The sequence below is a fragment of the Ursus maritimus genome, unplaced genomic scaffold (assembly GCF_017311325.1).
Source record: "Ursus maritimus isolate PB19 unplaced genomic scaffold, ASM1731132v1 scaffold_13, whole genome shotgun sequence".
Lineage (NCBI taxonomy): Eukaryota > Metazoa > Chordata > Mammalia > Carnivora > Ursidae > Ursus > Ursus maritimus.
Window position 1 is genome coordinate 6,498,173 of NW_024423675.1, and position 15,999 is coordinate 6,514,171.

At 37.7% G+C, this 15,999-nt stretch overlaps 1 protein-coding gene across 11 annotated transcripts in view; it reads right to left on the reverse strand.

The window, feature by feature from the left end:
- The window catches only part of EPHA7 (EPH receptor A7), a 158,791-nt gene extending 143,731 nt beyond the window's left edge, over positions 1–15,060 (reverse strand). For 7 of the 11 annotated variants that reach the window (XM_040627548.1, XM_008705040.1, XM_008705039.1 and 4 more), the window contains exons 1-3: positions 14,949–15,045; positions 10,518–10,582; positions 6,263–6,932 (exon numbers count right to left, since the gene is read on the reverse strand). In XM_040627548.1, the coding sequence (XP_040483482.1) occupies positions 6,263–6,932; positions 10,518–10,582; positions 14,949–15,045 (832 nt within the window). Of the gene's footprint in view, positions 1–6,262; positions 6,933–10,517; positions 10,583–14,948 lie in introns of those variants that run through there. The other 4 variants (XM_040627551.1, XM_040627552.1, XM_040627550.1 and 1 more) reach the window with 2 other exon arrangements.
- Between the last annotated feature and the right edge of the window lie 939 nt (positions 15,061–15,999).

Below are 15,999 nucleotides of genomic sequence, written 5' to 3' on the forward strand. Positions count from 1 at the left end.
GTAATGAGGAGCCTGAAACTTTCTGATTAATAGAGTAATATACTATCTATGTTGTGTTTGACAAAACTGCATTCCGACGCCACATGAAAAAAGAACTGGGATAGGAAAGATAATGGCAAAGCAGATGACATATTTAAGATGTGGGGAAAGACAAAGAAGTATTTTGAAATTATTATAAATAAAAAAAGTTCAGATTTGTAGCATCTTTCAAGATCCTGAAAGAACATTTCTTTTTATAAAAGACTTTGCAATAGATAAAATGTAAAGATGCAGGCATTGTATTGGTTAGGGGCAAGGATTCCCCGCCAGACCACCTTGACTAAACAGCAGTCTACCACTCTATGCGATTGTAGGTACTTAACCCATCTCTCACTGGGCTTTGGTTTCCTTATATAAAAATGTGTGTGTGCATGTGTGTGTGTACTTGCATCTATCACATCATATGTATATGTAATGCCTGTAAATGTCTGTATACGTATCATGTATATATATATATATACATGCATCTCATATATATAATTTAGTATAGGTAAATAATGTAATACTTCGGTAGGGGTATTTTTTTGTCCTTTAAACAGAGTGATGATATTGCCTACCTACTAGATTAAATGAGTTAGTAACATCCCTCTTTGAGACTAAATGAATTAACACATGTAAAACACTTATAACAAGCTCTTGCCATCTATGAATAACTAAAAAGCAAACAAAATTTATGACCTGTTTTTGCTGAAGGCCTTGAATCTCCCCCTTTTAAATTATTTAAACTATGTCCTCTACTTACTACCGTTCTATCACCTGAGCCCTGTATTTTACACAGATGCTAACTTAATTTAAAAACCCATATATTCAAGATACAATTCAAGCTGCTGTTACAGGAAATAGCAGGTTACACATAACTTAAAATTTTTAAAAAATAAGTCAATGTTCAACATAATTTAAAAACTCAGAGAACCAAAGATCACCCAAGATCCCACCAGTCTGAAACATCGATTGTGTTATTTATCTTTGCATCAATTCTTTTCCCTATGTATATCTTGTATATTCTAAATATCGGCATCTGCAAAATGTTATTCTTTAATTTTCATTCAAAATTATTAATAGTGAGTAATTTAAAACTCCTATATCACATGGCTGATATTTTAAGGACTAATTTCAATCAAGGTGATGCACTTAACTTTGGACATTTAGGTTATTTCCAATATTTCCAATCGTATACCTTGCTGGAGAAAGAAAAGGTTATGTAAAAAATTCTTTTCTGTCATTGAAGTATCTTCTCCAATAAGTTACCAGGGATGAAATTACTGGCTTAAAGGATATTTAACTATTTGTGGCCTGTAAGGTCTATCCTCATTCACTCATTGCCATGAGATTTCTTTACTTAGCAAATTCCTTCTTGCATTATTAGTAACAAGATAATAGCAAGCATTCATTGATTATTTGCTATGTCCCAGATACTATTCTTAGGGTTTTTACATGCATTATTTCATCGACTTCTAACAAGAACCCTATGCGGAAGGTACTATTCTTATTAGCCCTATTTATACTTAAGGAAATTAAGGCTTAGAGAGATTGTCCTAGTTTACACATCTGGTATGTCATAGAGCCAGAATTTGAAAACTGTGACTCTACATTGAGCTATTAATCCTGTAGTGTATCTTACTTTTCTGTTTATATTTGATTATAAACAAGATATATTATGAAGACTTATTTGTTTTCATAAAAAAGTGATAGTAGAAATTACGTGCTACTTTTTTGTGAAAAAAAAAAAAAACAAACAAACCAAAACATGGTTTTCAAAGATCTAATCAACACAGATTTTAATATTATCAATGCTTTCAGATTGAATCGATGTTTTTATTTAATTACATATATGTCCATTAATTATATGTTAATAAAATAATGACAAGCCTGTTAACATATTAATATAAAATATTAGGAAGCAACTATTAGGGAAATTCCTTATAATAAAAATTAGAAATCTAAAATTATTGTAATTCCCCTTCACATTAAAATCATCAAAAAAGAAATTCCTAAATTTTTGTTTTAATTCAGAAAATCAAAACTAAGCAACATAAATAATGCAAGTAGATCCCATCTCTACGATCTGATATAGGTGCATGTGAACTGCATAACATCCTTGGATTTTTTACAGTTAGGGAGACCATATATTTTATCATCCAAATGGGAACACTTTGGAAAGCAAAGAGAGGCAGTGTTAACAGAACAATTATCCCAGACAAATGAGGCATATGGTCACCTTACTTAGAACAAAGTTTCACCATTTCTTCAGTAACTAGAATCCATCCATTGGTTGAAGTTCAGGACAAATTTTAGGATGCAGTGTAGTGCAGTGGTGGAAAAAAGACTTGATTTGGTAAACAGGATACTGGATTCCTACCCAATTTTCTTACGTATTAATATCCCTGAGCTTCAGTTTCTTCATAGGTTAAGAGAAAGAAAAAATAATACTTTCCATCTCTTAGTGATAAGGTAAGGACTAATCAATAATATGAACACGATTGTTTAGTGTAAATTGCAAATTACCCATACAAACCCAAGTTATAATACTAAGCTCCACACTTTGACAAATGCTATTCTACTTTTTAAATGAAATAAAATTATACAGAAGTTCCAGAAATTTCAAAATATATTTCGGAATACAATTTTATTAGTCTTCTGAATATATTTATATATGTAAAATATAATCTGCTAGTTTGCACAGAAGCTATGACAACTTACGGTAATTTTTTTTTAAATGACTTTTTAACAATAAAAGCTTGCTAACCAACTGGAATTACATATTTTTCAAAGACTGAAGAGATGTCTTCATGAAAGCATTATAATAAAGAATAAAAGTTCTCCATACATTAGTAAACTTGAGAAACATTTGGTTCTCAAAATTGAGGGGTTTGTTTTTTTCAAAATCTTCTTGAAGAAAAAAAAAGGCTCTTACATCAACTAATCAAAACTGTGATCAGTTTTCACAGTTGTTCATATTTCAAATTATACTCTAACACATATCACCATGGACTTCCACTCTACAAGTGCCTTGATAAACTTGCCTTTAAGTGGCTAACCACCCTCATTTGGCTAGGGACTCACTAGCATCCTCTCCCAAACACTTCAGTTTTCCTCAATATGGGACTGGAATTTTTTTCAAACTCTTAACAGGATCATTGAAAGGAAACAGGAGAAATACTATAAAGGCAGGCCTGGATTAATTCCAGAGGCAAGTACTCTCACAGCAATGCCCTGGAATTATGCCAAGGAGGGAAGTGTTTTTGCAAATGAACATAGTGCCGTAGTTAAGTATAAGGTCTTTAATTCCTTTGTCAACATCACCTAGGTTAAAAATTAAGAAAGTTATGTCATAAACAATTTACTTGACTTACAACAGTGCACACATACTCCTTCAGTTGAACCATAAGGAGGCATCATGACTAATCACAGTTTTTTTAATGAACTCTTTCTAATACCTAATTCCACCTATTTCAATGCGGGATTCATGTAGACGACAGTGAAGTCATTTTACTTTATTTTTAACTACCTGAGTGTGGTTTGCAGGTGACAATAACTTTGATCCTCAAATGTGGTTCCAATTCTTGAAACTGAAATAAATAAATGTGGATAATTTTAATAGTACCACATTTAATGAGATTATTTTGCTGATTTGGAAGAAATTGGGAGTCTTTCCTCATGGTAAATGCCTTTATTGCAGTTAAAGAGTATTTTTCTCACTAAGTTCTATACTTGTAAGTATAAAAAGCAAACAGTTCCTGTTTGTTTTTAACAAATAAATGCAGAAATCATTTAGGTCAAATTACACAAAATGATACAAAAAAATACAATAATTTTCTTTAAAAATCTTTAAGCCTTAAAAGAGCAGGAATTTTAATGTTATTTCCTAGACTTTTCTTAGGCAGATTTAATTGGGCATTTTTGTAAATACTCCTGTTTTACTTATTTTATTTCCCATTTTTAATTGTTCAAAAGTTTAAAGTCCACTTTCACATCAATCAAAATCTGCATACAACTCATATTGGCTGTTTTTACAGCTAAGGTGTAATAGTATGTTCTTAAATTTTCTTATTATAATTATTTTCAAGTCAATAAGAACATTGCCTTTCACTGAATTGATTAGTTCACTAAGAATATTTCTACACTTCCCCAGTGGTATAGCATTCTGCCTACTAGTACTGATAAATTTTCATCAGTTTTTGATTTCCACATTTATGGAAGCTGCAGGATGATCTACTCAATAAGAAATCCTACCACTGTAAGGGAGAGGGAAAGAGGACAGTGGGTATGACAGGTTTGACTCCTTCAAAGGGGTGTCAAAGGAAGCTGATAAACTGGTCTATAGTTTAGAACCCAAACCTATAGCATCTGTTTTGCCCGGAGTTCACTTCACAGCATTAGCTATAGCATGGATGACAATTGAGTGCTGGGTCTTCGGTATTTTATACACTAGTGGCCATGCACATGAAGTATTTAACTCTTCAATCAGGATAGAAAAATATATTTGCTCAGTTACTCCATCTAAATAGTCTAATAGAAATATAGTATGAGCTATGTATGTAATTTTAAAATTTCCAACAGCCACATTAAAAAAGAATAAACAGAAACAAAATTAATTTTAACATTATATTTTAACCCAACATATCTAAACTTTGATTCTTTCAATATGTAAGCAGCATAAAAATTATTAATGATACATTACATTCTTTTTTTTTTTTTGTGCTAAGCTGTCAAAATCCAGTGTGCAAAGTATACTTATAGTACATCTCCATTCAGCATAGCCAATTTTTAGACCCTAAGAGCCACATGTGGCTCCTGGTTACCGTACTGGACAACACAGATCGGAATATTTTTTAAACTATTATTTCTTTAAATATTCTATTAGAATGAGAATTTTATGGGGAAGTAATATGATTTATATACCAAATTACTAAGAGCAAGACATTTGAATTAAGCAATGAAACAGTATAATATTTGCTAGGATTCTCCTTGCTTTGTGCAGAAACCAGGTCAATATTGTTGCTAAAAGCCCAGGCTCGGGAATCAAAGCGCCCTGAATTTGATTCTAAGCTAAGACAGATAGTACTTCCTAAAGTAACTACAAGCAAGCAGTTTACCCTTGTTAGCACCAATTTTTTTTCTATAAAACAGACATGATAATGAAATCTACTTCATTAAATGAACTAGTATATATAAAGCATATGGAAGAGTATTTGTGTATAGTAAGTTAATACCGTTAGTTGTAGTCCCTTCTAAATTAATTAGGATTTGCACTTATTAAAATTATGGCTTTGAAAGAATATATAAAAGTTATTTTTCAGAATGCATTATTCCTTATAAATTAAAAGATATATAAATAATATAACCTTATTATAGAATTTTTTGGGATATCCAAAACCAGAAAAATACTTATCAATTTTGAAGGTCCATGTGACATAGCTTTAAATAGAAAAATACTGGCCAATTACAATGGCTACAGAATACTATATAAGAGAAAATCCAGTTTCACAAAACGAAGGAAAAGGTTCACTAATTCGTATGGCATTATTGTTTCAAAACATAGAGAACGTCCAACTGATGTATTACAGTAACTAAAGCTTTACTTTGGCCCACTTCCACAGAAAATGTGGTCCACTATAACAGGACTTAACAGAAAAGCATTTGTTTTGTTATTTAGTCCAGAAAAGAAATATGGCTTTGGCAGAAGTAACCTCAGAGATCTACCACGTGAAATTTGATGATTTTTGTATCAAAGTTTCATTATTTTTAAAAAACTCTAAAAGTTTAGAAATATATTTGTATGTGCCCTGTCAACAGAGCTCTTATTAGCAGCCTCCTTAACCTCCTCTTTTCTGCTACTTACAATCCAGACACTACAGATTTCACAACAGGAGGAATCCCCTATCATTGAATCCTGATTACTGTCACACCTCTCTCTGCTCACTCTCCTCTCTTAAATCTCATAGACCAATGTGCAACTGTGGACTTCTAGGTCAAACACAGGGCAAATTAAATCTTAGTAACAAGTGTCATTATTGCCAATATTTATTGCATAGCATCAGTGCAGATATCACTGTGGGGGAATCATTGATAGCTCAATAGTGACTTCACTTAAGATCGGCTGAATCGGAAATGCTGGTGTAGCACAGACGCACTTGTTTAAGTAACTATTAAGACTCAACATCTCTGATACTGAAACAGAAAAAAAATGCAAAGTGGAATTTTAATAGCACGGGTTACTTACGTTCACAAGTGTCCCCTTTTTGCTGGTAGCCTGCTTTGCAGATACACTTTCCAATGGGCACTAACCATTCTCCTTCTGCACTGCAGTGCATCCTGGGGGAGTTTTCCGCCTCTTCCTCTGCACTGCTGACACATGTCCCTCGAACCTCGACTAAAGAGGAAAATTCTGAACCAGTCACTGTATCTGGAAAGATAGCTAAATTCTCAATAATGGACCAGCACTTCTTGTAGTATACTTTGACAGAGACCAAAGCTATGCAAGCCCCTACATCCTGAAAGGCAAGATAGAATCCCTTTTTGGACAAAGGTCCAATCTCTCTCACCTCAGTGTTAAGCTTCATCTTTCTTTCACCAAGGTCACCTTGGGTAAAACTTTCATCTGCAGCAATGGTGTCTATTTTTACATAGAGGTTTTCTCTTATATTCCTGCCAGTGTCGTAGTCTGTTTCATAATAGTACAAATTAAAGGTTTCCTTGCAAGTTCCCAGCACTCCAGGAAGACTGTTACAATCCCTCAGGGTAAATTTCAATTCTACAAAAATCCTTTGTGCATTGCCTTTCGAAATCCAGTTAGTCCGCAGCCAGTTGTTTTGGTTGGGTTCCATGACCTGGCACACCTGGTAGGTTCGGATCGGGGTGTAGTTCTCATCCAAACCACTGATCTCTTCCCACTGTAAAATGTTTTAAAAAGGTGATCAGTCATGCAACAAAAATAATAATAATAATAATAATAATAACATTTTTATTTTGAAAGTACATGAGGCTTCTTTAGCATAGCACAAATGATGATCTGCGAAAGAGTCAGGTAGACTCCTACCCTGGCTAACAGTAACTGGACTCTTAGTTCAGCTTCATCCTGGTAGCGGCACATCTTTCAGGTTGCCTGCATCGTTTGTACATAAAATAAATATTTCATTTTGTTTAATATCTGTTTGCTAGTGTATTAGTGTTTCTTTTTACATGTTTGCTTATGTCTATAGTCTCCACTGAGATTATAATTTTTATAGACTAAGCGCACAACACAATCACTTAAATTACCATTTAATGCATATGCATATGATACATGGCAGAATTTCTGATAACTCACTTGACATTTTAAGTGTTGATGTTAAACTTAGCGCACCTAAAAAACACAGGGAAGAAAATGCCAAGAGTGCTCCGAAATGTAAAAGCAGTCCACAACATGTTGATATTCACAATGCAAAATCTTTTACAATCTTTCCAAAATGAGATATAAGGCAGTCACATTTTACAGAGCTATTTATTTACTGCGGTGTTATATATAATACCATGCATAAGCCACATAACTATAAATAAGTAGTTATAAAAGCATGATTCATCTTTATAAATAAATTGCTTTCAATAGACAATCAAATGTACATGGCAAATCAGCATGCTGGATCATATTTCAGTAATAAGCTTTTTGACAGGAAAAATACCACATATTTAAAAATGTCCATTCATATGCTGATGCAATATATACGACGGCAAACATATTTCTCATGAAAAGGGAAAATAATAAGTTTAGCAGAATTTGCAACAATTTAAAGACTATTAAGCCATGTATAATAATATCTATACCACTCATTAGCAAGTAAATTCATTTCACCTAAAATATCCTAGAAGTCTAACATAACAGCTGATTATGTCCTTTCTTACCACTATTACAAAACTTCCCACTTTATGTTTAGGCTACCTTAATCGTGAAATCATCATCTACTTGTATTCATTTCCCCAATATAAAATGTCAAATATGAAAATGTTAGTATTCAAATCCAAAATCACACAGCATGCAATATTTAAACCATCATTTCAAGAAAAGCAGAGAGGAAAATAAACTAATAAGCATGTGGTAATGAGTTTTATTTGTAAAACTTGATTAGAGAATCAATTTATTAAAATACTTTAAAATATTAATACCTACTTTTAAAACTGTGTTTTAGAAAACTGACAAATTAGCAAAATACTATAATTCAGAGATTTCTTGTACGATATTATATATTTGCAGCAATTTTATTATACATATCGAAGTCCTCAAATGCAGCAAAGAACCCATTATCATGGGCAGGTTTTATTCAACACAACTTGAGTTTGTGACTAGTTAATGATGTGCATACTTCCCTTTGTTTCAGTGAGCTGCTTATAATCTGTCTGAATGGCACTTAGCCAAATATACCCAAATTCATCCATTTGGATGGGGAGATTTTAGTCTCTTAATTAGATCGAAATTATTAAAAGAAGTAAAACTGATAATGATATCTACCAAGAAATCAAAAGCTCTAAAGATAAATGTGCTCTTTTTAACAATTCCCCAGCCCGAAGAAACCAAGGCCAATTATTATAAAGGCATATCTCAAGATTTCCTTTCTCTAACTTCAAGAACAATCATATTACTTTGTTTTATGTACGAAAAATCAATTTCACTACTTATGAAACCCAGTTAATTTTAATTTGTATTTAAAAATGTATTCCTGAGGGGAAAATTTCAAGACAACTATTGTATAGATCACAAATAGTGAGACTACAAAATGCATTTAACACAACTCTTGTTTTATTATTTCACTTTTCTAAGAGATTGCAATCATTTCTACAAATTACACCATTAGGAAAGAAGTCTTAATTCAGATACTGTGCTTTTACAGTATACTTACAAAAATATTTTCTAAAAATGTATCTTAATAACATGTTAGTTCCTGTGAGATATTTAATCACATGCAAGCCAATCTATTTTATGTATAAAAAATATTGTCAAGCATCATTTCCTAATATTATCTGTTGATTCCTACAGATAGGTAGGGTTAACTGTTAAGATATTTGGACTGATAAAATGCCCATTTGAGTCAAAGATAACACAGACAGTCATAATTTATCATTTTGTGGATTACATTGATGAAATACTACAATCACCCCAATCTTGTATCAGTTTAGCTCCCCTTAGAGATAAAAACTATCTTCCATACCTATTTGTTTTAATTGATGGATGGTAGAAAATGGGCTACATCTGTCATTGGTAAGAAAAGTGTTTCTTTTTTATTGTGAATGTCTTCCTAAAATGTATATTTTTACTCATGAAAACTATTCCACTTACGAGAAAAGTATGACATTCCTACCTTAAACTCAGTGCACTTTTTATACTTTATCTTTAAAATACTTGTCATTTCTTCATAATTTAATCTGACCTATACAGATAACTACAATATGATCTTAAGTAATCTTTCAAATATTAATTGAATAAAAAAATCTGAATATTTTAAGATTTGCATTGTTCACATTTTGCATTATTAAACTGACTTCCAGTTCATGACATATTGATTTTATGCTGTTCTTATACTCAAAAATCCCTTTCAGATTTTCATTCTTCTCTTTGTAAAATATTACACTTTTTATATCCTCACGTATATTTCATACTGTAAGGAAGATCAACTTAAATAACAATAAGATATATACTCTCCTTTCTCGGAACCCCCTTTCTTCATAGGGATAAGGTATGTGCCCTCTCTCACAATTAAAATAAGACCTAAAGACAAAGACCTTGAACTAAATTTAAGTAAATAATATACCTTTCCTGACATGTGAAATGTAATGGTCAGAATATTTTTAGGGTTTACTTATACTTTCATTGATTTTTATTGGACAGCTTTTACTCATATTTACTGTAGCACTTTTACTATAATATATACATGCTCTGCCATCGTTTCTGATTAATAACAGCAGGTAGCACATGATAAAAATTTGGAGAATCCAAATAATATTTTACAGCAAATTCCATGCTAAAATATGGAGCATATTATACTTTTAGCTACCTTTTAAAGTGTATTTTGAATGATGCTAAAACTGTTTTTAAAAGAAGAAACACATCACATACTGTTTTAAAGAACTACATACAGCCTACCTAGTGATTATACTAAGAAGTATAAAGCAACTAAAGAGGTTTAAGTGAGTTTGTGAAGGAAATGTTCCCTGTAATTAGTTAGCATTTATAGCCTGGAACCTGAGGTATGATTCCTCTCACAATAAGAACTCAAAAGGTTATGGTTATAGAGATTTTTTTTTTTAAATCCATTTCCCCAAGTACTAAGTATACCTTCTCTTACTCAAAGAACTCAATGTCTCGTTATAACACAACAAAATTTTGAATGAGACATTTAGAATTAAAACAGTTTAAATATGACGAATGTGAATAATTCCATGGGGGGGAGGTTTTGTTTCTTACTTTAAAAAATAAAAGGCGCTATTTTATGAGGAGAAGCACTTACCCCATTGGGTGGAGAGGAAATCCATTCCAACTCTGTCTGTTGTGCTTTAGAATCCAGCAGTAGTACTGAAAAAGAAAGTTTTATTTCCAAATGTTACATAAAAAATGTAAACATATTTGTAAAAGTTATTAATGTGAATCTAATTTTTATATAATGATCACTTCATGATCTAAGATATATAAACAGTTATTTACGTAAATGAATGATGAAATGAATACCCACCTGATACAAGTATATTCCCCTTTCTTAAGGAGAAAAGATGCAAAAATACCATATTAGATTTGGTATTTTTTAATCAAAATATTAAAATATGTTTAAAAACTGAAAAATATCATAAAAGTAAGGGTAAAAAATTATATGTGGTATATTGATTCTATAATAATTATATATTTTAAAGAATTTTATAAACCATTGAGCACTCCAAATTTTGTCAGATATAACATGACATAATAAAATGTAATTCCATGTTTGTCTTCAGCTAGTCATTAATTTGTAATATTATGCCAAAACTATTTCCTAGTGCCTTTTGAGAACTGGAGTTTATTTTTTTAAAACTTTTCCACAGGGTGTCTTCTCTTAAGCCAAAATGAATACAATAGAAAATTATATCAAGCAATGTCATCATGAGAAAAATAAATTGCCCATTATTTCCAAGATATATTTCTGGGTTAGTCAAACATCTGTTTTCAATATTTCTATTTTTTTTAATTTCCAAATATTTCAAAGCATTAGCTAATTCGCAAAATGATATATTTAAACTCTGACTTGACTTTGTTCCTGACTTGACTTTTAAAAACAGTTGTATTCCACTTTTATATTATCAAAAAGCATAAACAATTCACTTACATGTATATAAATGTAACAAATGCTTTTGATAGTAATATAAGATAATGTATTCAAATATTACACATTAATATATACCATACCTCCAATTCAATATATTTTATTGCTTTTTAAGACAATTACTCTCCTAAAGCATTCACTCTGCTAGAACTGATGCAGTTATGAGTTTTTATTCTTTGAAAATATTCCTGACTCTACAGCATTTTAACAAATGTATCAATTTGTACAGAAATAATACTGAATATATTTCCAAGCTTGTAAATATGCATAACATCAACCTCAGCAAAATGTTAAAATTTGGACTTAAATAAAATATATGCTTATACGAACTTTTAAATAATCACTAGAGAAAAAAAGTGCGTTTAAAAGGTAATGGAAATTTGTTCCGCTAAGAAAACAAAAGAACATTTTGATTATGTGTTCAACTCCTTCGCTCTAGTCAAGGTTATTCCCTGCAACAGAAAACACATAGATAAAGAGACACTTTTTTGTAAAAAATGTTTTACACTTAACACTCTTGGGAAAACCATGAAAGCACAAACCTCGGTCACAAACACTTGACTCTCTGTCAGATAAGGTGGGGGTGGGGAATGCACACTTTCAAAATACCAAGTTGTATTTCTTACTGGGAACATCAATAAATCGTTGGACTAGTTAATTTATATAAAGTAATGTTTAAAGTTTATTTTGTTTTTGTCCTCAAAAATAGAGAGTAAGCACAACGAAACAACATGGATTCCAGGTTCCTTTGGAGATGATTTATTATTACTATTATTTTTGTATTCTGCACTGACAGGAGACAAGTGGATTTTAAACCCAGGTGACCTTCCAGTCATTTTGGAGAGTGAAACAAGCAATGTGATGATTCTGTTACCCCTTAGCACTGCCTAGGGTGGGAACCAGGGACCGCGGAAGGGTGGTGATGGCAAACAAGTTAAGAGAGAAACAAACTAACAAATAACAAAACAGAAACCAGCCCCTGAGCGTTTAATCAGAAGCAGTTCTAAAGTGATCAGTGTATCTCGTCGTCATCCGCTCTCTGGATAAACCCGCAAGTGCGCACTTTTGCCTTCCCGCTCAGACAGCGGAGCGCCATCCTCCCTTCACGCCCACGGAGGCGTAGCCCGGGGCCGACCAGGACCTGGGGCGCACAGGACAGGACTCCGAGCCCTCTGAGCGGGGGTAAAGGCAAGGGGCAAGATGCAGGGCGCGCTCGCGCCCAGCCACCTACGGGCCGCGCGGGCAGCGGCAGCGGCGGCGGCGGGGGCCGGGGCGGGGCCCGGGGCGGGGCGGGGGCTGCCAGACGGGCGCGCCCGCCGCGCCGAGCATCCATTACGCCTCCGCCAGACCTGGACACTCTAGGGAGCCAGTGGCGCCCTAGCTCCAGAAGGAGCCGGGAGGAGGAGAGAGGCTTTCGGGAAGCGTCTCCTTTGAGGGAGAGGCGGCGGCGGCATTTACGAAGAGGAAAAACAGCAGCTGCACTTCGCCTCCAAGCGTCAGACTCTGACTTAAACATGCGCTCCCAGTAGCGGGAACCGACCTCCCGAGAGAACACTTATGGGTAAAGTGGAGGAAGGAGGTCCCTCAACTTCCTCCATCCACCCTCGGTCACCCCGGGAGGCCTGGCACCTGCGCGAGGAGGTGCCCAGCGCTCGCCCCTGGGTGCCGCGGCGCCCCTCGGGGCTTGCTCGCTCCCAGAACCGCAGCTCTTGAAATCCGTTGCGCGCTGGGAGCGTCGCCACTGAGAAGCGGGGCGCATTCGCCCTCCCGCCCACCTTTTAAACATCTCACTTCTGCATTTAAAGAACTCAGCCTCCTAGAATCAGAATCCTCTTCACGTATCTTGCACCCAGAAGAGAAAAGCAAGCGAGCGAGACATTCTGGCTGCAGGAACCTCTCCCCCTAGTGATGCAGTTATTTATAGCTCAAACTCCTGCCGGGTCTGCGTGAGCTTGCGCGCCCGGCTCCGCCGCAGCCCTGCAAACTTTTCCTCAGGTCCCGCTATTCCGGAGCGATCAGTACAAGGTTCCAGGATTGAATGTTCCTAATCGCTAATGTCATGCGAATGGAAACGTGCATTTTGGTGTGTATGGGTGTGTGTTTCTGGCAGACGTCCGTTCATCTGCTAACGCGTAAGCGACAGCTCGGAGTCATGGTTTTCTCTGAACATTTCTCTGAATGGGTTCAGCGTCAACACTGGTTGCAGATGTGGAAACTGGGGTCAGAAGGTCAGGCTGGCTCAAGAAATAGGACGTGGCGTTGGGTGGGGGGGGTGTTTTGAGTGAAAGAAGAGGGGTGCACGAAGAGAATGGAAAAAAAGGAGCACGAAATCACTTAAGTTTTCAGGGCTACATAAAGCGAGAACCAGTATCGAACACAACCCCTCCCCCCCGCCCCACATCACCATCATGACCTAAATCTGATAAAGATTCCTCCATTCTCCATACTTCAGGAACAATTATTAGTATTCTTCTTTTAAATATCGGGAAATCAACGTTAGATTTACAGTCCGGAAGACGGGGGGGGGGGAGATTTTGACACTGCTCAAGAAGCAAGACATTTCCATTGAGAGGATTTATTTTTCCCCAGCTCCAACTACAGGCACCGAAAGGTATTTTACCTTGTCAGTGCTTCAAAGGAGAAGAAAAAATAATAATAATAACCATATACAGGCATATCTGGCCGCCCAAAGGAAACCTCTCTTCACCCAGAACTAGCCTTCAGGATCCAGGTCTTTCGCAAGGTCTGACCACTCGGACTCAACTGCCGGGCAGACGTTTGGGGACTTGTAGTAGCCCAGGCGGCATCTCATTATCAGTTCCACAGCCCCAGCCCGCCCCCTGCCTCCCCGGTGGGCCAGGCGATGAGTTCCGCTGTCCGCGCGGCCGCCGGGACCCACGCGCGGTGCGCGCTGAGTGGGAGACGTCCCCGCGCGGGGCGCGCACCGCTCCTCGCTTCACCTCCGCGGCGTTATTGCGTCCCGCGCCGGCGGCCTGAGCGTAACCGCAGGCCCGCGCCGCCTCCTGACGCAGTGAGCACTTCATTAGTAACCCGAGTGTTCTGAGCTCACAGAAGTCACGCCCCTCTGGGAAGGCTCGGGACACCAGCCGACTCGGCGACGGGCGAGCTCAGGACACTAGAAGCTGCACTCTCCCCAGTCTCCGCGACTAACTCCGTACAGCTTACCCCACAAGAGGCGAACACCGAGAGGAGGAAGAGGAGAGGACTAGAGGAAGAGATCTGACCTGCCTGCGATCCTAGAGAACGAGCTCGCTGGTCATTCCCCCCCACCACCCCACGCCGCCCCGCCGCTCTCCGTTGCTGCTCACGCCCTCCGGACTGCCCGCGCCAGAAATCCCGCTCCCGTCGGGCGGACGGCCCCGGGCCCCGGGCTGAAGGCGGTTCGGAGTAGCCCCGCTTGCCGCCTGCCTGCCGGGAGCAGCGAGAGCGGTGAGGGGGCGGGGAGCCGGCGGGGGAGGGTCGCCCCGCGCCGGAGGCGCGGCCGGCAGCCCCGCGGCCAAGCCGGCTCGTGCAGGTAGACCGCTAAATAAATAAGTCAGAACAAACTTTGCGTTCCCATCACCTTACCTTCCTTTGCAGCCTGCGCCTCCCCGGTGTGTGCAAAGCGGAACAGCCAGATGTAGCATAAAATAATCCATGAAGGGTGCCGAGTTTGAAAAACCATGGTGCATGAGCAGGTTTTATTTTAGGTTTCTGTTGAGTCGTAGCTTTTTAAATGCTGTTTGCTCCGAAGTGGGTTCTTTTTTACTGCGCTTTTCGCATCGATTCCCCTGCTCGACCTCCGGCCGGCTGCTCCACGTTTAGCTTTTTTATTTTTTCCCCCTCCTGTTCGTTCGCACCGTGTTTGCTGCCTGCAAGTCTCCGACTGCAGACCGGCCGCTTGCTCCACACTCCAATAATATCAATTAGGGGGGAGGGGGCGGGGCTCCGAGCAGAGAGCCTCCGCCACTCGGGCTGACTGGCAGTCTTAGCCGGCCTGCCAGGCGGCGATTCCCAGGGCCGAGGGGCGGGCCCCGGTGGAAAGGCCGCCCCGGCCTCGGGGGCGGGCTTCGGGGCGCGAGCCAATCGGCGGCGAGCGGAGTCAGATTGCGGGTCCAGGATTCCCTCCAGGTTCTGAGCGACCAGCTTTCGCTAGATGCTCGGAAAGGGAGGACGCGGATGGCAGCAGAGGTGCGTGCTGCTGTGGGCACTGGGCTTTTAGCAACCGCAGCTTTCGTGGAGCAGAATCAATCCGAGAATAACGCTCCCAACTTAGAGTATTGTATATATAGCGGTACTCCTCGTGATCTTTTAGAAACCAGAGGCAATGCAAGCCATCTCTCAGATACCAAGCACGGAGCCAGGGAAGTGAAATAAGCTGTGTCTTAAAGTAAAGTGCCTTTTACTTTTTTGTTACTCAAAACCTCCGCGGGTCGGGTAACTTTGTTCTTTTCATTTCTTGAAAGGTTTCTACTTTTCTTTTTTCTGTTACTCGACAGCAGTCAGCTCTAGGCACCACCCAGCACAGTCCCTGGAAGAATAAAAGTATCCAAATGTATTATGTTCAAACAATGTTTCCAAGAGTTTGCAACAAGCTCTAGCAAAAGAAACAGAGGAAAAGGGAGTGGAGAAAGGAAGT